The following is a 26763-nucleotide window of genomic DNA, read 5'->3' as shown; positions in this document are numbered from 1 at the left end:
CAGCAGAGTCCTTCAAGAAATCTGTTCTAAACACACTCAATGTCAAAGAAAGTCACAGATGGAGATGTCTTGTCCGTGTTGGATCCATTTCCGTTTAATTTTATTCATACTCTACACTAGGCGCCATCTGGCGAACTCTAATATAAGCTATGAAAAGCGTAAAGTTGCATAGCAAATTCGTAGCTTTTACAAACTGAAATACGAAATCTGAAAAGTTGCAACGACTCTCAAGTAAACTTTTAGACTTGCTTTCTAAATATCACAAACCGTGTGAATTTCTTAGGTTATTAAATACAAAACAGGCTCAATTTTGAAGGAAACAGAAAAGGAAGAATTCTGCACTGCATAAAAACACATAATTTTTCATAAATAATCGCCAGGATATCTTTCTTCTGGCTGTTATCTTGTAAAAGGATAGAAGTTGATAAAATTTTCTGGACTCGTGTGCGTAGAATAATAGGAGATTTAGAGGATATCGCTCTGGTAAATAAGGATTCTCTCTAGCTTTCTGCAAATAATGAATATAAACAAACGCACAATAAGTCTGCAAGTTTGCCTCACATAACGCTGGAAGGATTTCTCATGCCGAGGATTTACAATATTGATTGTGTCCACGAAAGGATAAAATTGCTTAGCTTTTGTATATTATCTTCCTCGCTCCTTCGTATTCTACCATCTCAGTGTGTTCAAGCACAAGACAGAGCCACAAATACACTCGTTTTCTTATCAAGTCTGGTGTTTTATAGAGCTTTCAGGGCTTCTATTCAAAAACTTCTCAAATTATTTTGCTATTTTTAATCATTGTTTTCCTTAATTTGTTACACCAAGAATACGTGAAAGGCTTCTAAATGAACTTAATGAACAATAAAACTATTTTTATCTGAAAGATTGTTGACTTCAACGCAAAATGTGTCATATTTCTTATCCAGTCATGAAAAAAGTGCAAAACAAACCTTTTTGCTCGTCAAGTTGCTCGTATTTCACGCATAAAACGCACGTCTAGAATATTTTCTTTAATTTTCTTTAAGAAAAAGTCCAGATAAAGGAAAGAAGAAACATAATTCATCAAGCGTTCATAAAAAAATGTTATTAAATATTCTCAATCAGTGTCTTTTTATTAATTTCCAAGCAATTCCGAGTTGATTTTCTTCCAGAAAAGCACTCTTTCTTCGTACAATCCGTTTTCCATGGCGATGATCGGAGCGTCGCTTTGGTGATAATTTCCGATCCTCAAGAAATCGTAGGGAAAACTTCCGGCGACTTTCCATTCCGGCAGCGAAGAATCGTCGGATTTCGGAGTTGGGTTTCTGCGAAATTCAGCGAAAATCTCAGCAAAGAATCAATAAGAAAAAACGGCTTTGAAACTCACCCGAATTTGGCAAAATTCACCCACAAAGAAACCATTGTTTTCCGGATGAAATCGTCAGTTTCTGTTGGAATTCCTTTGAAGATAAGTTCTTTCATGACAGGAAATAAGTAAATTATATCGTCCATATTTACGACACCTTGAAAAATTTGAAGAAAAGTCGTTGTAAAAGTCAAGATTTTGGGTTTTCACTGATTTTTACCATGATCAATTTCGGGATTTCCCAGTTGAACTTCTGCATAGCTGCTTTCGCCTCTGTGATTGAAGAGGTACAAAAATGTGTTCGACGAGAGACTTTCCGGTGTCCGTTTTTCCAGGAAAACACTTAATCCGCTCAAGAAACACGTGTCAGTGGCTGACTGAAAACCATTAAAATTCCTCAACTGAGCATCAAAAACATATTCAAACGAACATATTAAACTTACATCTGTAAACTTTTGATACATTTCCGGATCATTCAAGTCGACTTCACGATTCTGGAGGTAAAATTCAGTTATCATATTTGTCAAACTGCTTCTTATCTCTTCATTGTAATCTCCATAGATGAAAAGATCCGGCAGAAGAACATTCAATTTACTCTTAACTTCGTCAATAAGATTTTGTTCTCGCATCAATCCTGGGAAAACAAGAAATATTTTCAACTCTGCAAGAATAAAGATAGTATTTTTAGAGCTTACCAGTGCTTATTATAGATCCTTCGTTTGACGTGATTCCAATCAAGAACGGAATGTCATCTCCTCCTGATAGTTTCGCAGGATCTTCAGTGAGAAATGCATTTTCACTTTCCGGTTCAACAACAGGAGCCCAAAGCACCAGCGGATAGACATTCCAAGTGAAGAAGTCACTCAAGAGAGAGATAAGATCCTCCGACGGAACATTGCGAAGACATTCAATCATTTCCTTCACGTCTTCTGCTGGACATTCCAATTTCTCAGCCAATTTTCTCGTATTTGCGGCTGATACTTCACTATCTCGTTGAGCCCATTTGGAGAAATGCGTGCCACTTTGAGCAATTGCACGATGAAAGAGTCCTTTTGACAGTGGAGAAATTGTGTGATAAGTTACGCAAACTCCTCCGCTTCCTTGTCCAAAGATCGTCACAGAATCCTTATCGCCACCAAATTGACCGATATTCTTCTGCACCCACTTCAGGATCTCAACTTGATCCTTCATACCAAAGTTTCCTGGACATTCGAGTGTGTTTGTGCTGAGAAAACCGAAGATTCCCAGTCGATTGTTTCCAGAAACAAGAATAACATCTTGATCCAGAAGATAATCTGGACCGAAGTACTTTCTTCCTCCATGTCCAGTCATGAATCCTCCGCCATGGAAGTTAACCATCACTGGCAGAGGATCCTTTGAATCAGGATTCTGAGGCACGTAAACATTCAAGTACAGACAATCTTCGCTTCCGATCGTTTTATTGCTACTTCTGAATATATAATCCACACTCAAGCACGCATTTGGCTCACGAGCGGCGTAGAGAGTTTCCGTCCAAGGACTCTTCGGCACAGGATCTCTGAAGCGCAGATTCCCGAGCGGAGCTTCGGCGTAAGGAATTCCCAAGAAGGCGCGAATTCCGCGGCCAGAATGCGAACTCAAGTAGCGACCGATCAATTGACTTCCGTCGGAAAGAGAAACTTTCAGAGATTCCGAAATTCGAGCTTCGAACGAAGCGAAATTCACTCCAAGAAACGCCAGGAATAATAAGAAATTCATCTTCACTTCGCGAGATTTTCACAGCAACTGAACAATCGCTGGACTGAGAATCATTTATAATACACAGTTTGATCAGAAAAACTGCTAAAAACGTCACGACATTCCTTTAATTAGTGACAACAAGTTAATGTCTAATTACTGGAAGTTTATTGAAATAAAATAAGTACAAAAATAGCCTGCATTCGTCTATAAAACAATCATGAATTATAAGAAATTGGGTATAAAAATATTTCTTAGTGTCGTTGTAATTTTTCATGAAAACCTACGTGAACATAAATTCGAGCTTCTGTGTGAAAATTAGCCGATAAACATACTTTTGTGAATAACTGTCATTATTAGGATTTCTGCGTACTTAATCGACACAGAAAATATATTTCAAAGTCCTTTAATTTCACGCCAAAACAGTCAACATAAACATAATAAAGGTATTTCCAATCAGCGTCTTTTTAGTTTCCGAACAATTCTGAGTTGATTTTCCTCCAGAAAAGCACTCTTTCCTCGTACAATCCGTTTTCCATGGCGATGATCGGAGCGTCGCTTTGGTGATAATTTCCGATCCTCAAATAATCGTACGGAAAACTTCCGGCGACTTTCCATTCCGGCAGCGAAGAATCGTCGGATTTCGGAGTTGGATTTCTGCGACAATCAGCGAAAGTCTCAGTAAAGAATCGGTCAAGGGGGGGATAATATAGTGAGAAGTGGTGTACGGATCAGTGAAAGTCTTGAGAAGTGGAAGTGTTCAAAAATCTACAATATTTCTATCCTGAGCGCTTCTTTTATTGACATATTGTCTAATTTTCTTTTGATTTCTTTTAGTTTTTATGTAGAAACAGTCAAATTAATACTTTTTCTAGGTTATTTAACCAATGAAGAATGGATTTAGTGAACAATTCGCAATTCTAGCACATAAATTCTTATGTTCAAGTCAGAGAGATCTTCAGTCATTGGCAGAATTAAGCATTTATATGTAAGAAACAATGTTTTTCACAGATATTGATATCAAAAAGTACTGAAAATGGTGTCAAGATTCAACATAACCTTAAAAAGAGGCATTTGGGGTTGAAAAATGTTGATTTAGGAGACTTTCTATAAGATTCTGACTCTGAATTAGCAATTTTGAGTTCATTGACAAATCATAAGAGATGATTTTGTGATCTAGAAAGCTTTAAAATTGAGTTTTTTAAGATTTTTTAGTGATATTTTGAGGTTATGGTCGGAAAAGACGCCAAAAAAAAACGCAATAAAATGGTTTCATACAGAAATTTTGGATAGAAACTTAAGAGGCAAATTTGAAAGTGTTTAAGAAGTGGTGTATGGATTTAAGGCATAATTATTTCCCCTTTAGAATCGATAAGAAAAAACGGCTTTGAAACTCACCCGAATTTGGCAAAATTCACCCACAAAGAAACCATCGTTTTACGGATGAAATCATCAGTTTCTGTCGGCATTCCTTTGAAGAAAAGCTCTTTCATGACAGGAAATAAGTAGATTATATCGTCCATGTGTGCAACTCCTGTTCAAATTGTATGAAGATCAAATTAACGGATTTCAAAAGTTATTTTAAAACATTTTCTACCATGATCAGGTTCGCGTTTTCCCATATATAATTCTGAATAACTTATTTCGTCTCTGTGATTGAAGAGGTACAAAAATGTGTTCGACAAGAGACTTTCTGGCGAGCGTAATTTCAAAATTACATTCAAACCATTCAGAAAATAAGCATCAGAAACGGACTGAAACGAAAACAAGTATTAAACACACAAACAATAGAGTAAATAAAACTTACATCTGTGAATTTTTGAAACATTTCCGGATCATTCAAGTCGACTTCACGATTTTGGAAGTAAAATTCGTTTATCATATTTGTTAAATTGTGTTTTTTATCTTCGCAGAAATCTTGATAGCCAAGAATATCTGGCAAAATAACATTCAATTTCCGCTTAACATCGTCGATAAGAGATTGTTTACGCAATAAGGCTGAAAATAAAGAAATTGACTCTTAAAATTTGCAAATAAAAAGTCTTTGGAAGCCATTTTCTCACCACTACTTATCATTGATCCTTCGTTTGATGTAATTCCAATCATGAGAGGAATATCATCAATTCTTGCTACTGTCGAAGGATCTTCAGTGAGAAAAGCTTTCTCACTTTCCGGCTCTACAACAGGACCCCAGAAAACCAGTGGATAAACATCCCAAGTGAAGAAGTCGTGAAAGTGAGAAATTAGTTCCTTTGAAGACAAACTTCGAAGACATTCAATCATTTCCTTCGCATCATCTTTAGGACATTTCACTGCTTCTGCCAGTTTCCGTGCATTTGTGGCAGAAACTTGCTCATCCCTTTTAGCACAAAGGCAGTAAAGAGTGCCACTTTGAGGAATTGCGCGATGAAAGAGTCCTTTTGACAGTGGCGAAATTGTGTGATAAGTCACACTTGCGCCTCCAGCGCTTTGTCCAAAGATTGTCACTGAATTTCTGTCACCACCGAATTGTCCGATGTTCTTCTGAACCCACTTGAGGATCTCAACTTGATCCTTGAGTCCAAAATTGCCAGGACAATCGAGAGTGTTTGTGCTGAGAAAACCAAAGATTCCCAGTCGATAATTCCCAGAAACAAGAATAACATCGTGATCCAGAAGATAATCGGGACCGTAGAAAATTTTCCCTCCGTTTCCACTTTGATAACCACCGCCGTGAAAATACACCATCACTGGCAGAGGATCCTTTGACTGAGGATTCTGAGGCGCATAAACATTTAAATAGAGACAATCTTCATTTCCCACTGATTCTGTGACACCAAAAAGATATTCAACTCCAAGACACGCGTTCGCTTCCTGATCAGCGTAAAGAGTTTCCGTCCAAGGACTCTTCGGCACAGGATCTCTGAAGCGCAGATTCCCGAGCGGAGCTTCGGCGTAAGGAATTCCCAAGAAGGCGCGAATTCCGCGGCCGGAATGCGAACTCAAGTAGCGACCGATCAATTGACTTCCGTCGGAAAGAGAAACTTTCAGAGATTCCGAAATTCGAGCTTCGAACGAAGCGAAATTCACTCCAAGAAACGCCACAAATAATAAGAAATTCATCTTCACTTCGCGAGTTTTTGACAACAACTGAACATTCAATAGTCTGAGAGTTTTTAAAGAATATATGCCGAAACTAGAAAAAAATCTCCTGATAATGAATTAAAAATAATGTTATGCAACGTGTTTTGATTATGTAATAATGTTCTGTGATTACATTTTTTGTATAATTGTGTGAGTGTTGAAGCCTCTATTGAGTGATAGATATTTTGTGAAATTGTGAGCAAAGGACAGATATTACGGTCGGAAGTGGTGTACAGCTTCTGTGGAAGTGTTAAAAATTGAAAGTGTTAAAATATGATGAAAATTTTCTGTGCAAAAGCTTCAATTTCAACAAATTAAGGCATTTTCTTAGTTATTTTGCTTAGAAAAATCTATTTTTCTGCTTTTCTAGGTTATGTGATTGATTTAAAATGGATTCTGGTAATAAAAAACTCACTAAATCATCAAATTTGTATTTAAACTGGGAATCATTCTCTTTTTCTTGACAAAATTGAGAATTTGTGCTCAAAATAACCTCATTTTGTATGAGAAAAAGCTTTAAAGTCAATCATAACCTCAAAATCATCATTTCAGTAATTGCTTTGCTTCATTATTTCCGTGGTTTAAGTCTTAAAATGGCAAATTCAACCTCATTTATTAGCGTAAAAATTGTGATATTTGCTATATTAACAATTTTCTCTTAGAAAAATCGATTTGAGTGATTGATTTAAAACAGATTTTGGTGATTAAATTACCGTCGAAATAAATAAACTTTTGTTTAAAGTAAGAATATTTCTCTTTTTCTTGGCACAGTTGAGCATTTTCGTTGGTTCGATTGGGTAAAGTCGATCATAACCTCAAAAAATATCATTTTAGTGTAGAAAAAACTCTTTTTGCTTAGTTATTTCCGTGGTTTGAGCTTTAAAGTGATAAATTCAGTCACTTTATCTAATAGAAACATTGAATTTTTCGTCATATTTACTCATTTCCAGGATTGAAAGAATTAAAACTTGGATTAAAATTAGTCCAAGAAGGATTTTTAAGGCCGGATTCATAACCTCACAATTTGATCAGAATATTTCTAAGCATTTTCCGAAGACAAAACTAGCAAATCAAGATGGAAATTGTTCATGAACAAATTTTGGAATATTAAGATCAGTTCTTACGATCTGAAATCAAAGCATTTTAAGAGCTTAAACCTCTTGAGACGGAAAAACCTGGATTAGATTGTGATAAATCATAAATGAGTCAGAAATTGCTCTTGAAGGCGTTCATAGTGTCTGAATGTGTTGAAGATTCTGCACAGAAACTGTGAAAGTGTCAGAAAGTGTTGTACAGATTCAAGGCATATTATCTCCCCCTTGCTTGTGAGGTTCAGCGTTAAAGATTTAAACTCCCACAGAATTTTTATATAAATTTTCTTATCGTGTTCAGCCGAGCTTTCCAAGTCTTTTATTTTCACTTCATATCAATGTTTAAATTTCGAATGTTTGCAACTCTGTTTCGCATAATCATCAAGCATTCCGTGGCAAAAACTTTAGGTGATATTTTTAATCAACATCCATTTGAGCTTCAGTCAAAACTGAGGCAATTTTCTTCCAGAAAAGCACTCTTTTCTCGTACAATCCGTTTTCCATGGCGATGATCGGAGCGTCGCTTTGGTGATAATTTCCGATCCTCAAGAAATCGTACGGAAAACTTCCGGCGACTTTCCATTCCGGCAGCGAAGAATCGTCGGATTTCGGAGTTGGGTTTCTGCGAAATTTAGCGAAAGTCTCAGCAAAGAATCGATACGAAAAAGGCTTTGAAACTTACCCGAATTTGGCAAAATTCACCCACAAAGAAACCATCGTTTTACGGATGAAATCATCAGTTTCTGTTGGAATTCCTTTGAAGAAATGTTCCTTGACAACAGGGAACAAATATATCAAATCATCCATGTGTGAAACTCCTGGAGATTGAAGAAGAATTAATGAGAAAATTGATAATTTGAACAATCTTCGTAAACTTGTACCAAATTGAGTTTGAGAATCTTCTAAGAACAGTTCTGAAAAACTATTTTCGCCCATGTGATTGAAGAGATACAAGAATGTGTTCGAAGAGAGACTTTCCGGTGATCGTTGTCTTAGAATTCGACTCACTGCGTTTAAGAAATATGCGTCAGACATTGACTGAAATGAAAGGAGAATTTTCTATATTACGAAATTGTTGACTGAGTATTTAACTCACGTCTGTGAAATTTTGAAGCATTTCTGAGTCTCTCAAATCCACTTCATGATTCTGGAAGTAAAATTCGCTTATCATATTTGTTAAAGTATTTCTTGTGACTTCATTGTAGTCTTGATAGGACATCAAGTCTGGCAAAAGATGTTTAATTTCCCGTTTAAGATGCTCAATGAGTTTTTGATCCCTCAAAAGTGCTGCAAATAAAGACTCAGTTAAGGGAAAAAGAATCTTGAAAATATACTGAATTTAAGAACATTTACCAACACTTATAAAGATTCCTTCGTTTGACGTGATTCCAATCAAGAACGGAATGTCATCTCCTCCTGATAGTTTCGCAGGATCTTCAGTGAGAAATGCATTTTCACTTTCCGGTTCAACAACAGGAACCCAATAGCAAATAGGGAAAATATCCCACTTGAAGACTTCATAGAAATGCGACATAATTTCCTTTGCCGATAAATTGCGAAGACACTCAATCATTTCCTTCGCATTTTCTCTGTCTGCCGGACATTTCACAAGACTAGCAAATTTCCTTGCATTTCTGAAGATTATTTCTCCATCTCTCTTGGCCCACAGAGAAAGATGAGTGCCACTTTGAGGAATTGCGCGATGAAAGAGTCCTTTTGACAGCGGAGAAATTGTGTGATAAGTCACACTTGCGCCTCCAGCGCTTTCACCAAAGATCGTCACAGAATCCTTATCGCCTCCAAATTGACCGATATTCTTCTGCACCCATTTGAGGATCTCAACTTGATCCTTCATACCGAAGTTTCCTGGGCAATCGAGAGTGTTTGTGCTGAGAAAACCAAAGATTCCCAGGCGATAATTCCCAGAAACCAAAATAACGTCTTGATCCAGAAGATAATCTGGACCGTATAAGGTTTTTCCTCCGTCTCCACTCATGAATCCTCCGCCATGGAAGAAAACCATCACTGGCAGAGGATCTTTTGAATCAGGATTCTGAGGCACGTAAACATTCAAGAAGAGACAATCTTCACTTCCAACAGTTTCGTTTCCTCTGAACAGATATTCCATGCTGAGACACGCATTTGGCTCACGAGTGACGTAAAGAGTTTCCGTCCAAGGACTCTTCGGCACAGGATCTCTGAAGCGCAGATTCCCGAGCGGAGCTTCGGCGTAAGGAATTCCCAAGAAGGCGCGAATTCCGCGGCCGGAATGCGAACTCAAGTAGCGACCGATCAATTGACTTCCGTCGGAAAGAGAAACTTTCAGAGATTCCGAAATTCGAGCTTCGAACGAAGCGAAATTCACTCCAAGAAACGCCACGAATAATAAGAAATTCATCTTTACTTCGCGAGATTTTGACAACAACTGAACATTTGACTTTCAAGAAATGATTTTTAAGAGAAATTTAGTGTGAAAAAAAATCTCTTGATAAGGAAATGTATATAAGATGCAATATGCTTTGATAAATGAATGTATTGTGATTGTGCTTCAATGTGTGAGCATTCAATTGATTTGTTTCTACAGTGACTGCAAGTTAAATGGAACCCTTTGAGGCTTTGAGACATTTCGATGAGCCGCGAATTTCCACGTGAAGCTAGAAATCTGAATTTTTCCACCAATCTTCCTTCATTAATAACTTATTATCGTGCCGAGTTTGGAGCCATTTGACCTAATCCTTAATCTCTTTATGGCACTTAAACCGAATTAAAGCAGTAATTAATCGTCCAAATTAATAGAGCCATCTGAGTAACGTTTGAATTCTTGCCACTGAAACACATTTAGGCTCCTTAAAGAGGTTTAAATGAATCCTGGGTGTCTTTAGGATAATTACCCTGTCGATTTTCATTTATTATCAGCATTTTGTAAGTGTTTGATATCAAAATTTGATTAAAAGAATATCAAGATACAAGGCTTGAACGACACACGATTTCTGCGCAAGAAAGGACATTTAATCAGGACATCAGGAAGTAACAGCGTAAAAAAGTTCAGTTGAAAAAGTGTCGCAAATCATTTTTCCAGCGAATTTTTCAGGTGTTTAAAGCGAATTCTTTGATTTCTGCTTCTCGGATTCTGTAAGAATTGTTCCTCAAGATCTCTCTAATCTCTATTAGCACCAAGATTAGCACAGTGAGAGACGTATAAGTAAGTGAATGGAGGTCAAGAAGATATTCCTCACGGAATTGTGTATGAAAGGCGAAATTCTCTTGTGAAATTGGCACACTAAATAAGCCCTTTTCTCCACCAAATTAACCCCCATTCCGATTCACTCCGTGCCATTTGGTATAAAAACTACACAACTTTTCTTCATCCTCTTGGCAAAGGAAGGAAGGACTTTCGGCCGGGGAAATGACACTGCGGGAGATGAAAATAGACGTGATGAGCTTTTAAAAGGTCAAAATAAAGTACAATCACAATTTCTGTCCTCTCATAGGGAAAAGCCTATGGATTTCCACCGATGATTGTTTTGAGGATGATAGAAAAAAAGTGGAAAATAAATAAATTGCCGTGGACAAGGGGACAATCACTCGCCAGTTGAGATCATTAACTTTATGATTATTGAATCGTTTTTTGTTACATTCTTGTGATTATTACTCAAATTTTGATTATTTCATACAAAATTCTGATTATTTTTTAATTATTTTGTAAATTTCCAAGTAATTTACAAGGAAAATTATAATTTTTTTTATTATTTCATTCAAAATTTGATTTTCTTTTCAACTTTACTTGGGAAAATAATCATTTTTTTATTATTTTATTCAAAATTTGATTCTTTTTTCAATTTTACTTTGAAAAAAAAAAAAACATTTTTTGGTTATTCAATTCAAATTTGATTTTTTTTAATTCTACTTGGAAAAATAATCAATTTTTATTATGTAATGCAAAATTTGATTATTTTTCAATTTTACTTAGAAAAAAAAACATTTTTTAATTATAAAATTCAAAATTTGTTTTTTTTTTCAATTTCACTTGGAAATTAATAATTTTTTAATTTATTTTTTTCAAAATTTGGTTTTTTTGCATTCTTAATTAGGAAAATAAACATTTTTTATGATTCAATTCAAAATTAAATTTTTTTTTAATATTACTTTGAAAGAAAAAACATTTTTTGATTATTTGATTCAAAATTTGATTTTTTTTAATTACACTTGGAAATTAATCATATTTTTTTATTATTTAATTCAAAATTTGATTTTTTTTTTAATTCCACTTGGAAATTAATCATTTTTTAATTTATTTTTTCAAAATTTGGGTTTTTGCATTCTTGCTTAGGAAAATAAACATTTTTTTATGATTCAATTCAAAATTTGATTTTTTTTCAATTTTTCTTGGGAAAAATAAGCATTTTTTGATTATTTAACTCAAATAATTGATTTTTCGCCGAATCGCCGAATCGCCTTGAATCGCCTTGTGATTTGCCCCTTGGCTGTGGAAGTGGATTTTTGGCAAGAATATTTCCTATCGATTTCTTCTGCTTATGTATATAAACATGAAGAGAGAGAGAGAGAAAAATGTCTTGGCCACTTTCGACTTCCCACTCTTCGATTCTGTGTTGCTTTTGTGCCAACATCCTTTTACCTTTGCTGGTTCGGGAGAGTTCTGGAGGATCTAAAGCACAGAATCATATTATCAAATTCAGCCACACTCAATGAAATTTTCGATTGAATTTTATTGAATTATGAAAGGTTTTGCTGGAGAAAACAAGGGTGGAATTTTAGGTTTAAATTTCCGTTTCATCCATTCTATTGTTCAAAATGTGGTTTTTCCCCCCCTTTTGTCTTCATCATTCGCCCAGTTTTGCGGACAAAGTATTTTCCCTGGCCATGGAGAGAAAGGTTTAAGAACTTTCCGGACGTGGAGGGGATTCATTGAAAGTTTTCCCCTGGAAAAATATCTAATTGACACATTAGCAAACATCAAAGGGATTGTCTTTGCCTTGATAAAGAACGCCCAATTAAGTTTGAACTTTGTGGCGTAACTTACTTAACTCCCCAAAACAATGAGAACTTTTACACACAAGCCACTATACAAATTCAACTTAGAAGCTATAAATTCTCCTGCAACACATAGAGAATTGAGTTATGCACGATAGAGAAAGCCAATTTAGCAAATTTTCCCTTCAAACCGAGAGTTGCGCAAGTGAGGAATGGAAATATTAAGTGAAAATCCCATGAAATTCGCAGAATATATGATTATTAACTAAAAAATAAAAGGAATTCATTAAGTTTTCGAATTTTAAATCTCCAAAGACATTGTTGTAAAGTCAAAATTAAAGCATTTACATTGTCTTTTAAAGTAAAATATATAGATTTTTGAAGCATTTCTGACTTACACACAAATATGTTAAACTTCAAACATGTAAAAGTTTAAAATTAGAAATGAATAAAGAAAAACAGCCCTTGTTATTCTCGATAAAACAGTGTTTTAGAGTTTTAGGAGATTACAGAATGTGTAAGAAAGGAAAAATTGTGAAATTTGCCTAAATTACTGAAATTCATGTAAACAATCAGTAAATCCACGATAAAAAGAATTTATTGCAAATATCTTTCCTGTTTAAGTCTGAAAATGAGAGTTAAAATTGCGGATTGATCCGATTTTGCAAGATATTTGCAGATTTCTGATCTGTTATTTTGCTTTTTAACACATTCAGACGACACACAATGGTTTAACACAATTCGTCTTGAATAGCAAACAACAAAAGTGGGTGAATATTTTTACACAATCGTCATTTAAAGCCTCAGAAAAGTGACTCAGAATAACAAAAGCGTATGTTAAACTAATATAACACATTTTTAAAATATTTTTCGCACATAATTACATGCTTTTGTGAGCGCCGATTACGTCTATCGATGCCTCGACCTACAGAATTCCGATTTTACATTCTTATCTGCTTCACAAATGACATTTTGTAGAGTCTGTGATGAATAATTATTTATTGGGAGGCGTTAAAACCCTTCTGCATTTGTCCATTGCTTAAATTGTGATAGGAAAAAGGCTAAAAGAAGAAAATATGTGAAAAAAAAACTTGCCACAAGCTGGACTCGAACCCATGAACGCAGATGTGCGTAGGAAAAGGATGTGAAAATCACAATATTAGCAGCTTTGAAAACGACTTTTGCGGAGAACAAGGTGGAAAATTACATTTTACCCTTTAAAATGAGCTCTCAGAAGAAGTTTTAAGTCGAGAATTGACATTAAGGCGGTAAAAAGAATGTAAGAAAAAAAAAACTTATAGAGTGAGAAAGGTAATTCTGAGCCTCAGATGGAGTTATTAGAGATTATTCTTGAAGAGAACCTTATATTCAGTGTTAGAAAGAGTTTTAGGAGAATATTGAGGGAAAAATACTGGATATAAAGTAATAAAGTGAAGGAAAATACCCGAAAAGGGAAAGAAACGTGAAGAAAAAGCGAATTGCAGGAGAATCGAACCCGAGACTTCACGATTTCAGTGCGAAATTCACTTTCTTCGTCTTTCTGTCGAATATTCCAGGAATGGATCGAATGGATTTGGGAGGAATGGAAACCACTTTTGTCGCAATTTTAGCAACTCTCGCTTCAAATATTTCCACAAACTGTTAAATATGTTACGCATAGTATAAAATATCGCTTTTCTCGTGCACATATGTTGGAAAATCTGTCGTGTAAACTCGAAAAAATTACTATCAATAGCCAACTTTGTGAATATTTTACTTAAATCCCCCGAAACGTGGCATTTCAAAACGGGGGGCAATTTGAATTTCCATTCTGCGCCGCCTCTTCAGTGGAGAGCAGTTTAACTCCCATCAGGCAAAGGAGGTGTCTGGCGTCCTGAAATCAATTCACAACAGCACCTTCTCATCATGAACTACACGCCGAAGGTTGGCAGGATCGATCACTGTAAATGTGAGTGAGAGTGATGACGGACGGGGTTAAAATGTGCACCCACTGAACGGTGAAATGTATTTATTTGGCAGTTGAATATCTCTAATTTCCCACCACCCACGCACACAAAACTGTCATTTATCACTCGCACTGACATTTTCCTGCCCTGCAAATTATTGTGTTACCATTTCGAACTGTCCCATCGCCGCCCCTAATCGATGTGCATAATCAGAGTGCGTCGAGAATGAGGCTAAAGTTAACCCCCGAGTCGGTGGTAACAATCACAATCCACTGATTCGCACCCCAAATCAAGTGCATAGAAAGCCACAATTTTCATATCACTCCAAGGGGGAGAGAATATGGTCAGAAATGGTGTACAGATGAGTAGAAGTGTTTCAATTCATGCAATATTTAGCTCACAGCTTTGATTATTTCAGTGTAATTTCCGTTTAACGTTTATTAGTTTAAAACTGGGCACAAGATTTTTTAGCAACAAGATTTGAGCACAGATTTTTAAAGTTGTATTTCCACCCAATTGTGAGGTTAAATTGGTTCAAATTGAAAAAATGCCTTGTTAAACGACATATTCTTATGGTTTAAACCCTATAAATAATTCTCGTTTAAGCAGAATAAAGTTTTCAAGTTTTGAGCAACTAAAGGAAGATTTTCTGCTCTTTTAAGGAATTAAAGCTCATTCTAACGAGACAATTCGTACTCGTCATTATTAATTAATTCATATCTTTTCGATTTGAACTATTTTAACCGGAAATACAATTTTGAAAATTTGTGCTCAAATCTTGTTGCTCAAAAACCTTGTGCCCAGTTTATTGCTAGTAAACTAATGGTAGAATGTGATTAATTTAGGACTAAATAGCAACTTAAAATCCACTTTATAAGTAAATTAAAATTATTACTTTAGGAAATAACGCTAAATTCAAACATAACCTCAATTATTTTTTACAATTTTTTAGAAAAAATTAAGTTAATCTTTCGCTAAAGGTTTATGATAGAAGAATACGCAAAAATTTAATTTTAGCGGGTAAAAATCATAAAGTATTGTACAGAAATGTGAGTTTGAAGTTGAAAGTTAGATTTTGGTTAGATTTTGGTTAGTTTTTGGTCAATTTTAGTCTCGCTATAAACAATCCATGAAGTCTTGAGAAGTATTGTTGTATGAAAAATACAAACGGATTTGCTAAGTGGATTTGTAAGCACAAATGACGTGGTTGAAAACAAGCAGGGCATTAATATGATAATTTATATGTTCGTCCATTCGTCATTATTAAGCGGAAAATCTTAGAAATGACAGGAAGTGGAGTTTTTGTGAGGAAAACATCGCCTCTTGTTGGAAAATGTATTACTTGGCATTTATTGTTGGCCAGAGTGAATTCTGTACAGTGTGAAGTTTCAGCGGGAAGCGGCGGGGTTGGGGCGAACGCATTCATCTCGCCGCCACTGCAGCCACCCCAATTCGCTACCCCCAGAATCCGCCCAGCGCCGCGCGGTGCGGCAAGAAGGCCGCCGACCACGGGGCTCCGGATGAGTGGCCCACGAGCGAGGGTGTGGCCGAGGTCACGAAGCCGGGACTCCACGACGCCGCGGGGTAGTGGAAGGGGCTGAAGGTTACTGTGGGCAGGCGGTTGTTGCCGATGGTGAGAGGGGCCAGCGCCGCGTCCTTTGTCGCGGTGACGTGGTGCAGAGCAGCTGCGGCGTCGTTCCTCTGATACGTGGACAACTTCGATGCCTCGTGCTCTACAGGTGAGAATCCGATCAATTAATGGCTGCTAATCATGCTCAGCGGCACGCAAAGTGCTCAAGGGGGAGACAATATGGCCAAAACTGCGTACAGCACAATTTCCATTGAGTCACAGACACTTCCAGAACCTTTTCAGTGCTTAAAATATTCTTTTTTTCATTTTTTTTCTCCTTTTTATGGAACTTTATAGATTTTTTCAAGTATCATAACCTCAAATTTAGAAGTTTTAGACGTAAAACGACGACATTTTCACTTGTTATGACCTGGAAACCTTACGAAAAAGCAGTATTTGAGAAATATTTGAAGATTCTAGGTAATAATTTGGATCATAACCTAAATACTATCTTGAGATATCTAGAAAAATCATTGAAAGAAACTTATTCAGAATCTTTTCAATATAAATCTGGGGAATATTATTCTGTTATAAACCAAAAATAAGCTGAAATTTGCTATTTTAGAGTAGAAAATCAATAAAAAAGCTCTTGAAATAGGCAATTTTGTATCTTGTAACAATATTTTAGAGGTTATGATCAATCTTAGCACGATTAATATTGTTTAAAATTGAAAATTTGTGATCTTCATCAGATTTCATTATTATTTCCTTAGTAAATGCAGAATTTACCAACTTAGGCGCAAGAATAAATGATTTTTGAGGTTATCTTGTGGCAAAGTTTGTCTGAAATCCATGACATAACCTAGAAAAATGTAAAAAGCTTTTTTTTCAAAAATTCTTGTGTTAATTCTTGTTGAAAGTGACTTTTGAACGCACGATATTGGAAATATGAAAGTATTTTCACTTCTTAAGTACTTCTTCTGAGTTGTACACCACTTCTGACCATATTGTCTCCCCCTTGTGAGTGATTTTATTTACCTGTTCGCTGGATTTCCGCCGCCGCGGCGTGCGCCGAGCTCTGGAGAGCGGACGCCGCCTGGGCTTCCTTGCTGGCGGCGATCTTCTGGTGATGCGCCACGGCCGCCTTGGCCGACGCCAGGCGCTGCTGCGCGAGGATCACGGCCTGTGCCGCCGCCGCGGCCTCGGATCGCTGAATGGCCGCCGCGGCCTCGCTCTTCTGCTGGGCAATGGACGCCTGAGTCTCGCGCTCGGCCGCCAATTTCTGCTGCGACAGGACATTCTCCTTGGCGGCCAACACTTGCTGCTGCGCCACGAGCACGTTCGCCGACGCCTGCTTGGCCGCCGCAATTGCCGCCGTCACTTCTGCCGGCGACGGCACGTACTTGTGCGAGTTACTGAAATGTGTCAGAATATCCGAGGAATTCCGTAATTTTCCGCCAGAATTGCCAATGATCCGCAATACAGATGGAAGATAAATTTGTGCACCGCGAAAATCACCATCTTAAGCACCGATAATATGCCAATATCGTTACGTGAGCTTGGATGAATTTATTGTGAATTTTAGAGAGGCAAAAACGTGTCTCAGATGCCATCGAGCTAAAGATGAGTTAGACTTTAATAAAAATTTAATTCACTCAATTTTAAAATAGCCAGAAAAAACACAGATTGATGGTTGAAAGTCGTTCAATATGAAATTTTTCCTTCACCACACAAGAGAAATTTATCTCAACATCGATCTATGTGACAAGAAACTACATATAAAAGCACACATATGTATGCATTGACGGAGGAAGATTTTGTGCTGAGTACTCGAAGTACTGGAAGAAATTCTCCAGAAAGGCAAGTCATATTAGTTTCGACATGTGAACACTGATGAAGGAGAAGAACTTTGATGACAACTTCGGATACTCAATTCTGATAACACATACTTTCTCTCATGTGAAACTTTTGCAATAATATTCAATTTCAATGGCAAATATACTGATAAAATCGAATACAGTTTCAATGATGTCTTCGTCTGAAGTTATTTCTATAATTAAATAATAAATTGCTCTCTTGTGCAAAGGGAAATTCCCTTCTAGACAGACAAAGAATGTTATTATTCGAATTCATATTGAATTCATATCGACGGGTGCCTCGAAAACTATCAAAAGTCAAAATCGCCATTTTTCAGTAAAGCGAGTTCAAAATTTTGCATTAAAACAACTGAGAAATGTGCCAAATTTACTTCAAAATACTCAAAATGCCTTCAAATTGTTCGTTTAAGTGAAAATATTGCTCTGAATTTATCATTTTGTAAATATTTTATTGGTATTTATTGAAATTTTTGACTAAAATGTGGCAAAATTAATAGAAAATCTGAAAATATTACTTTTCAAAGTCGATTTTTAATGGTTTTTGAGTCGATTTTATACAAAAAATCAACTTTTCATACTTCAATTGAACTTTTTCTTAATGTTTTCAAGTGAAAAAATTTAAAAGATATGAGAAATATTCATTTAAAGTCTAAAAAACATTTTAGGATAATTCTGAAAATCTACTAATATTTTCTAAAAAGACGTTTTATGCATTTGACTGCAATTTTTGAGACATTTTCGAGACAAAAACATGACAATTTTTTTTCCATTTGTGCTCTTTAGATAAATAAGATTTTTTTCTATTGTCTCATAAGATACAAATCTTAAAATTCTTATACTGAAAGGACAAATAAAAGGCTTTTCAAAAATACATTAAAACGAAAACTATGATAAATCGACTTTTCATCGTTTTCCATTCACCCGTCGAAATGGGAAAATGGTCAAAATACATTTAGGGGAGAGTGAGGCTTCGGACAGTGCCTTTTTTTGAACAGAAAATTTGACTTAAGTTAAGCATTTTCAATTGAATCTCAACGTATTGCACCTGTTTTTGATGTTACTCATAATATTCTTGCAAGAATTAAAGAAAATAAATTTTTCGAAAATGTGTCTCTGCTAAATTACGAAAACCAATAAAAATCCTCCAGTTTTCTCTCCATTAGATAATCTATTGAGCATTAAATAATGTTCTTCACTTATTTAAGAGCTTCCTTAGTCATTTTTGTTTAGGATTTCACTTCAAAAATGACTAATAATTACAGTTCGAAATGACCCCAAAGTGGGGCAGTTTTGTCCAGAATACCGTAGAAAATCCTTACGTTTTCCAACTCTGGGATAAAACGGCCTTTTGAAGCTCATAATCAAGACAATTCAAAAGGCTGAATAGAATTTCTCTTCAACATATCATTTTTTTTGAAAAATGCATCGAAATTCGATAATAAAATCTCATCAAAACTACCCTTCTCTCCCCTATTTGCATGCACTAATATTATAATTTAAATCATATTTTGCAAAAAGGATTATTTATCAGATAAAAATACTGATAAATATGTCAGTGGAAATGATAATTCTGGCGTAATTGCATTAAATTCGGTGTTTCAATATCGCCAGCGTGAATATTTCATTAATTCACATAAAAGTTTTCTTCTGTACAATTTTCCTACATATGTCTGGATTTAATTACACACACACACACAATTCTGGAGTGTCTGAGGAGAGAAAGGGATTTGGAAAAGTTTCGCAATGATGCCAAACACGATGTCGGCTGACCTAATTTCGCTCTCAGTTGGGAGTTTTTCACCTTTTTCACCCCCCGCCGCAATTCTTGCCATTGGCATGTGAACAGAGATATCTTCATTTATATGTACAACCGTGTGCCAGTGAATAATGAATGACAGAAATCTGGGGAATCAGGAATTTATAATAATTTGACGCAAAACTCACCCTAACCATGGTCCAAATTGCGCCGAACTCACGCCAAATGTGCCGCCGCCGCCGCCGCCAAAGGATGGAGTGCTCCAGGCATTCTGCCAATCCACCCCATTCCACGCCCCAACCCCGCCGCCGAAGCTCAAACCCCGCTTGCTCAGCATCCTCTTGCCGTCATCCACCAACTGATCTCTCGCTCGCACTTCCGGCTGCACCAATTCCAGCGTCGGTTGGGCCGTTTTGGCAGCGTCACAGCTGGAAATGGCCACAATGGCCCCGCACGAAATGAGCAACTGTTACAGAATAAGACAGTGGAAAAGGAAAGCGCTCTACATTAAATTTTCCATTACAAGCAATTTCACTGCTCAATTAAATTGTAACAACTTTGGGCAATTGAGTCCGATGAACTGACTTATTCATGTCTTTATCCCTTTTTCGCCTTTTCCTCACAATGTCAAGAAAACCATGTCGAAGCGCTTAAGTTGATCACATTTCCAGTGAAATTTTCAAATTGCAAACATATATTGAAAAGTGTGTCCTAAATGCTCAGCCATTAATAGCTAATGAGATAAACTCCATTTGCAAGCTTATTAAAAATCTCATTCTGCTAATGTTTAACAGGTTGTTTAACGCTTGTTTTATTAACGGAAATTTTTTAAATGCTTTTTTCACTGAAAATATGTGATATAAAAAAATTTCATTTTGCTCAAGGAGGAGATAATACGGCTAAACTCTGTACACCACTTCTTTTTACTTTTTTCTTCTCCTTTTCTCGACCTGCATAGACTTTTCTAACCGCCTAAAGCATCTTAACCTCAAATTTACGTCGTTATTGTCTTAAAAAGACTCAATTTTTACTTGTTTAACTCAGAAAAAAACCCACAGAAAAACAGTATTTAAGAAATATTTAAAGTTTTCAGCGGTTATTTTGATGTGACTGAATTTTTAATCATTTTTCTTGTCACTCTGTTGACCATAACCTCAAAATTTACTTGAGATATCTGAAAGAATCCCTGAAAGAATCTTTTCTTGATGTCTTAAAGGCAACTCTGGTGAATATTAATCAGTTAGAAACCAAAAATTAGCTGAAATTTGCTATTTTAGAGTAGAAAATCTATCAATAAACTTTCTAAAATAGACAATTTTATATCATGAGACAATATTTTAGAGGTTATGATTAATCTTAGCACGATTAATATGAGTTTAACATGGAAATCTTGTAATCTTCATCATATTTCTTTTCTAAAGTGTATGAATTGGTGTTTCCCGATGTTATTTAGTCAGTAAATTTTGTTTAAAATTTATTTCATAACCTAGAAAATAAATGAGATTTTTTATTGAAGAAAATAGTGTAAGAATTCTCAAAATATTGCGGTTATTTTCTTGGAAAGCAGCTCTTAAACGCCTTAAATTTCATTTCAAAACGCTTCTCATCATAATATCTCCCCCTTGATTTAGCTAAATGTTAAAAAATCTTATTAAATCTTTAGTGTCCCATAAAATATTTCATATTGTGTGTTATTGTCACATCAACACTGAATTTTATTTTGATGAAAATTATCACTTATCACGACGTTTAAAAAGATTTATTACCTGAGCTGTAAATGAAGAATATCACCTAGTCTAGCATTTACAATTTACTTTAATAGTTAATGCGTCCAAATGTGGCCACATTTGCTAATATATTCACTTGGATGGCAAATAAAATATTCCAGCCAGTGCCAAAACATTATATTACTCTCAATTCATGTTCCCATTTTGCATTGTTTTGTCAAATAAAATGAAGAAAAATGCTGATGTTGGTGACAAAATGTAATTCATAACAATTTTCATACTTTCATACCCGTGAAAAATTCCATATTTCAGCACTCACAGGTCAAAATAACGAGGTATAAGAGGCTCGAAGAGGAATAATAAAAGGAAGATAGAATATTTACAGTTGACGCAATCTCATAAAATACAAAATTGATGATCTTCAGTTTCGTTTTACTTTTATTGGCTTCCGGTGGTGGAAATTCCTCGCAAGGGCGGGAAATTGTCCGCATTGCCCCCGGATGACAATAAAAGTGAGACGACAGTATCTGTTCTATATTTGAGACAGCCTACAAATATAAATTGCCCACAGAATCCACTTCGCCAAGACTGTAATATTGTGCAGGATAAATGGCATCTTCGCTATATTTATTTACTGTCTTAATCGTCGATTTCACGAAGCCAATTATGCAAAATTGCACATTAGGGAACAATATGAATTGCCCACAATTAATGATTTTATTATGCATTTCCCGTAATATGCGATATATTTTATCCCACATCTGAGCTTTTCCGCTTAATTATCTATAAATTTATGGTCTAATAAAGCTCTGGGATTCTATGTATGTGAAATATTTCAAAATTTTGCCAAGAAAAATGTGTCAAGAATAAAAAAAAATACTATTTACTTGATGCAATATTCCATCCGTGGTAAACAAGTGTGAACATTGCTATTTGGTGTTACTAGTTAATTTTCTGCTTGAAAAGCTGTACAACTTCAATCTATTTTACACAAGGGAAAGATAATTGGTCAAAGTTTGTACGCCACTTCCTGACAATTCCACAATTTATATGAAAAATCCTTAACAGTTCGCAGAACTTTATACTTCTTATTTATTTCATAACACTGATTTTGAAACTGTCTGAAGGAATTTTTATATAACATTTGTTGATTTCATGCTTTTAATTGAACTTTCCCATTTATAATTCTTAATTAGAAACTTTCTAGCTCAAAATTTGGCGTAAATTAGTAAATATTTGAGGTTATGTTCGATTTGAACCCTCTTAGTTTTCAAAATCACGTTCAAATTGGGGGAAATGCGTAATTCTACAAATAAATGAAAATAATATCGATTTCAGTGCAAGAATTTCTATTCTAACCTCATTTTTCGTCTTAAATAAGTCACATAACCTAGAAAATATATGTCAAAATTCAGAACTGAATAAGAATTGATTCACAATTCGTATGAAAAATCCTTAACATTTCTCACAATCCTCCGAAGAACGTTAAAAGACGCTAAAATCAGTGACATTGTATAAAATTTTTGATATAATTTCCTGAAAATCAACTGAAAACTAACGAAAATCTAATTGAAAACTTTGATTTCATGATTTTTTTTCTCTAAAGTTGCATATTTGCACATTTTTATTGATCATAATCTTAAAATTAAGATTGGATATATTTTTGTAATATCGATTAGTATCGTTTTAACTCAAAATCGTAACGGTTTAATGAAAAATTGAGGTTATATTTAAATTTAACATTGTTTCTTCACACCCCAGCTTTTAAAATCACGATTTTCTTGAGTAAAAATACACAATTCTACTAATAAAGTGAAAATACTTCAATTTAGACTCAAGAATTTCTACTTTAAGATGTTATTTAGTCGTAAATTAATCACATAACCTAGAAAATCATGTCAAAATTATGAATTGGATAGAAAATTAACTTCTGAGAGTGAAAAAATCAACAGAAAATCGAAACTGTCAATAAAATATTGCAATAATTGAAACACTTTCAGTTCCTCAAACTTATTTTGATCTTTACACCACTTCTAACAAGGTTTAACTCCCTTGTTTTTTATATATTAAAAAGCCAGAGAGAAATTTTTTATCGTTGACACTCCTTTGATTCCTTTGGGTTGTAAAAAATATATATTTTCATGCACTGCAATTCAGTATTTACATGACTTTGAATGTCGTTTGTTGCACAACGTTGAGTTTGTTTGTGTGGGAAATTTAGCTTTTCTCGGTTTTTGCTTGATTACAGTCTTTCGCCTCCACATTGAGCACAGCAGAGAGTCTATTTAAAATGCTTTCAATATTCATATGCTTAACATCCGAAGAGCACATAATTGCGAATCCCTTCTTCCCTTGTGGCGCACCGAGCGAGTCCTGATGTGATATTTGGCTTCCAACAGGCTAATATGCTTACAAGGATGAATGAATAACTCTGCCATGGAGAATTTACCGCATGTCATATCTGATTCAGGGCGTATTCTATTTCGGATCCTCAAAGTCTCTGTGGAATTGATTTCTCAATTTGGAGCTTATGCAAACGCGCAAGGGGGAGATAATACAGCCAGAAGTGGTGTACAGTTCAGCAGAAGTGAAAGTGTTGAAGAACTTACAATTCCTCCTTTTGTAAGTACTTCTTTGACTGCCAAATTATCCTGGTTTTTATGGATTTCTTTTGATATTCGTGTAGAAATAATCACTAATAACCCTTTTCTAGGTTATGTAACGAATCAAGGACAGAATAAGTGAATAATTCGCAATCTAACACATCAATTCTTATGTTCGAATCTCAAAGATCAGCATTTATTGGCGGAATTAAGCATTTGCATGCAATAAACAGCGCTCTTCTGAACATTTGATGCGTGAGAAATACTGAAAATTGTGCTAAAATCGAACATAACCTCAAAACAGTCATTTTATCTTGCAAAATGATTATTTAGACACCTTTCTAGATGATTTTGATATTGAATCAGCAATTTTAAGTTCATTGGCAAAGCATAAAAGATGATTTTGTAATCTAGAAAGCTTCCATAACAATAACAAGAAGAAAACTGGAAGCCTTTGAGGCCCTTCACATCTTCTTATCGGGACATAGAAATGTCAATAAGACTATAGATTGAGCTGGTTTTAGCATTTTGTCAGCTTCCACTAATAGAACAATTTGAAACAGAGACTTTAAACGATTTCTCAGTGATATTTTCAGGTTATGATCGGAAAAGATACTCAAAAAAAAAAGGTTTTAAGTGTTTTCTTCTAGAAATACTAAATGGAAACTGAAACAGTCTAAAACTAGGTCTAAAATTGTCAAGTGCTGGAATTGTCAGACATTTTTCGTAGTGTTTAGGAAGTTATGTACAGATTTAGAGCATATTATCCTCCCCTTGCAGACATGTTCACTTATCTTGAGCCGAGAAGAATGTTTTGAATGGACTCTCTGCCTTTCGAGGCGGAGAATCACGTCTGCAATGGGTTGCATAAATCTGTAATCAGGGTCAATTGCAGGTAATCTTGGTGTGCAAGTGGAAGGCGAGAAAGACCTCTTGAAGCCCTCTCTCGTCAGCAATCTTGTCAGCAATTGACTGGATCGTGTCTCAAGATGAGATGAAAGTGAAGTCATTGGAAAGAGCGCGTAATTCACCTTAATTAAATTGTGTGATTGCCCAGGCTTTTCATAAAGAGATCATGTTGCAAAATTAATGCTTCACGAATTGTTTGCTTTCCAATTACACACAACGCCCAGCATAGAATCAACAGAGAAATTATGCAATGACACTGTCTTCGTCCGAACTTTATCTCCCTTTTGCCAAAATTATTTTCGCCAAGTTGTGGGTAATTAATCATGTTTTCTCTTCTTGGGGAAATTTGATTATTATGTGTATATATATGGGCTTTCTGGTGGGGGTGAGAGGAAAATACTTTTGGGGTGATGAAAAAAATTTGTCAAGATACGGAGAAAACAGAAGTGACAAATTTGTGTAACATCTGTGGAAATTTCTCGCAATGTCTCAACATAATTCTCGACAAGGTGAGGAAAGTGTTTGAGGGAAAAATTGAAATTCTATTTAAAGAGCTTTTCTCCGTGGTATTTTCAATCTTAATGGACCCATAAATCTTCCCGGAGAAATGCAAGAAAACTAAAAAGGACACATTTGACTAATGTTCAATTCCCAATGGATTTTCCACTGCACAATTCTTTCCACCCCCCAATTTTGGGGGGTGTTTCCTGAGAGTGTGACGAAATTTATCCAGGAAACACTAAATGTCAAGGGGTTGCTTATTATCTACAAAAATTCGTCGAATAAGTGGAATAATTGGAGAATAACTTTAGCAAAAATCCACTGAAAAAACACATGAATAAATAAATGAAAGAAATGAAAGAATGAATTTCAGGAATAAGTGAATAAAGTATATCACAATTTTACCCATTTTTAATTTATCAGCCAAATTTAGGTTTTTTTTTAAAGTCTTAAGATGCTTAAACACTTGAAAATCTAGGATTGTAGATTGCAAGAACTGGATTTAAACATCTTCATTTTCTTAGTTTAGTCTTTGGTAAATGCTTAGGAAACTTCTGACTGAAATTGTGAGGTTATGAATCCGATTTAAAAAAAAATCCTTTTCGGTGTAATTTTAAATCCTTTCAAACGTGGAAATTTGCAAATATTCGAGGCCTTTTTTGCCACTTTAAAGCACAAAGTGCAGAAAAACCAAAGCAAATTGACATTTTTCTAGGCTGAAATGACATTTTTGAGGTTATGATTGGACTTTAAAGTTGATTTATTACTGTATTTTAACTAACCTAAAGTTTTTCAACAAAAATTCTTAATTTTGTGCCAAGAAAACAAGAAATATTCACAACTTAAACACAGATTAGATGATTTTGAGGGTTTTTTAACCATCAAAATCTGCTTTAAATCAATCACATAACCTAGAAATGCAGTGAAATTTGATTTTTCTACGCGAAACAATTAAGAAAATGCTTAAATTTGCTGCAATCTGAGCGACTTTGAATCAAAGTAAATTAAATTAAGCTCGAAAGTCTTATTCTTGACTTATTCTTTGCCCAAACATGATTTATTCCGGAATAACGAGGAATAACAGGAATAGATTGAGAATAAATGGAATCAATTCATCTTCTGAGCGTGAATTATTCCGGAATAGCACTCAGAACCCCGATTAGCAACCCCTTTGCGAAATGTAGATTCATTGAGACTCACCACATGGCAGAAAAACATCTTTGTCTCCACCTTTTGAATGGGAAGAACGTATTTCCTGGTGGTTTTTCTTTGCAATTATAATTAAAATCCACTCAATTTTCACGACTACTTCCTCTCGTCTTGGCACGCTACACACACTTCCTAAATGTCCGTCTCTGCTGGCCACAACCGAAACTCCTTGGGAGGTGAATGAACAACACTGGAGCGGAAATCACTTTGCCATCAAGTATTTATATCGACTATCTCCGGCTGCTTCTAATTTGCCCTTCTTGCCAGCGCCACAGAGCGAAATTGGGAAGGCGAGAAGGAAAGGCAGAGCGATAAGTGCTTGTGAGTTGGAAATTCTCATGATTCTTGCTTTTGCCAAATCGATTTGCAAACTGCATGAGTTTTTTCAATGTGCA

At 35.4% G+C, this 26763-nt stretch overlaps 4 protein-coding genes across 4 annotated transcripts; all 4 read right to left on the bottom strand.

Moving 5' to 3' along the window:
* Window positions 1–1554: 1554 nt before the first annotated feature.
* On the bottom strand, window positions 1555–3085 carry LOC132258062 (juvenile hormone esterase-like). The gene is made up of 3 exons (XM_059755163.1): window positions 2044–3085; window positions 1792–1982; window positions 1555–1725 (listed from the first exon to the last, which is right to left on the bottom strand). Exons 1-3 carry the CDS (start codon window positions 3083–3085, stop codon window positions 1555–1557), a joined length of 1404 nt encoding a protein of 467 aa, XP_059611146.1.
* Window positions 3086–3235: 150 nt separating this feature from the next.
* Window positions 3236–6166, bottom strand: LOC132258060 (juvenile hormone esterase-like). Its single transcript, XM_059755162.1, has 3 exons — window positions 5128–6166; window positions 4463–4598; window positions 3236–3721 (listed from the first exon to the last, which is right to left on the bottom strand). The coding sequence occupies exons 1-3, from the start codon at window positions 6164–6166 to the stop codon at window positions 3532–3534; spliced, it is 1365 nt and encodes a 454-aa protein (XP_059611145.1). The 3' UTR covers window positions 3236–3531.
* Window positions 6167–7592: 1426 nt separating this feature from the next.
* LOC132258058 (juvenile hormone esterase-like) lies at window positions 7593–9316 on the bottom strand. The gene is made up of 5 exons (XM_059755160.1): window positions 8632–9316; window positions 8375–8565; window positions 8160–8316; window positions 7961–8096; window positions 7593–7900 (listed from the first exon to the last, which is right to left on the bottom strand). Exons 1-5 carry the CDS (start codon window positions 9299–9301, stop codon window positions 7696–7698), a joined length of 1359 nt encoding a protein of 452 aa, XP_059611143.1. The 5' UTR covers window positions 9302–9316; the 3' UTR covers window positions 7593–7695.
* A 6355-nt stretch (window positions 9317–15671) lies between these two features.
* On the bottom strand, window positions 15672–26377 carry LOC132258057 (uncharacterized). Its single transcript, XM_059755159.1, has 4 exons — window positions 26360–26377; window positions 19608–19885; window positions 16825–17201; window positions 15672–15949 (listed from the first exon to the last, which is right to left on the bottom strand). The coding sequence occupies exons 1-4, from the start codon at window positions 26375–26377 to the stop codon at window positions 15672–15674; spliced, it is 951 nt and encodes a 316-aa protein (XP_059611142.1).
* Between the last annotated feature and the right edge of the window lie 386 nt (window positions 26378–26763).

The sequence above is a fragment of the Phlebotomus argentipes genome, unplaced genomic scaffold (assembly GCF_947086385.1).
Source record: "Phlebotomus argentipes unplaced genomic scaffold, Phlebotomus argentipes genome assembly scaffold_4, whole genome shotgun sequence".
Classification (NCBI taxonomy): domain Eukaryota; kingdom Metazoa; phylum Arthropoda; class Insecta; order Diptera; family Psychodidae; genus Phlebotomus; species Phlebotomus argentipes.
Note: the sequence above shows the minus strand (reverse complement) of the source record. Positions and strands in the feature narration are given on the sequence as shown.

What these genes read in the sequence shown, in the direction of transcription:
- LOC132258062 (XM_059755163.1), bottom strand. Translation starts at nt 3,085, where the DNA reads ATGAATTTCTTATTATTCCTGGCGTTTCTTGGAGTGAATTTCGCTTCG. An exon ending in AGGATCTATAATAAGCACTG is followed by an intron (nt 1,983 to 2,043) that starts GTAAGCTCTAAA and finishes TTGTTTTCCCAG; the next exon opens with GATTGATGCGAGAACAAAAT. An exon ending in TGTATCAAAAGTTTACAGAT is followed by an intron (nt 1,726 to 1,791) that starts GTAAGTTTAATA and finishes AATGGTTTTCAG; the next exon opens with TCAGCCACTGACACGTGTTT.
- LOC132258060 (XM_059755162.1), bottom strand. Translation starts at nt 6,166, where the DNA reads ATGAATTTCTTATTATTTGTGGCGTTTCTTGGAGTGAATTTCGCTTCG. An exon ending in AGGATCAATGATAAGTAGTG is followed by an intron (nt 4,599 to 5,127) that starts GTGAGAAAATGG and finishes CAATTTGAACAG; the next exon opens with GAGTTGCACACATGGACGAT. An exon ending in GTGAATTTTGCCAAATTCGG is followed by an intron (nt 3,722 to 4,462) that starts GTGAGTTTCAAA and finishes TGATTGTCGCAG; the next exon opens with AAATCCAACTCCGAAATCCG.
- LOC132258058 (XM_059755160.1), bottom strand. Translation starts at nt 9,301, where the DNA reads ATGGTTTTCTTCCATGGCGGAGGATTCATGAGTGGAGACGGAGGAAAA. An exon ending in AGGAATCTTTATAAGTGTTG is followed by an intron (nt 8,566 to 8,631) that starts GTAAATGTTCTT and finishes CTTTATTTGCAG; the next exon opens with CACTTTTGAGGGATCAAAAA. An exon ending in TGCTTCAAAATTTCACAGAC is followed by an intron (nt 8,317 to 8,374) that starts GTGAGTTAAATA and finishes CTTTCATTTCAG; the next exon opens with TCAATGTCTGACGCATATTT.
- LOC132258057 (XM_059755159.1), bottom strand. An exon ending in CAATTTGGACCATGGTTAGG is followed by an intron (nt 17,202 to 19,607) that starts GTGAGTTTTGCG and finishes GACACATTTCAG; the next exon opens with TAACTCGCACAAGTACGTGC. An exon ending in GGCGGAAATCCAGCGAACAG is followed by an intron (nt 15,950 to 16,824) that starts GTAAATAAAATC and finishes TCTCACCTGTAG; the next exon opens with AGCACGAGGCATCGAAGTTG.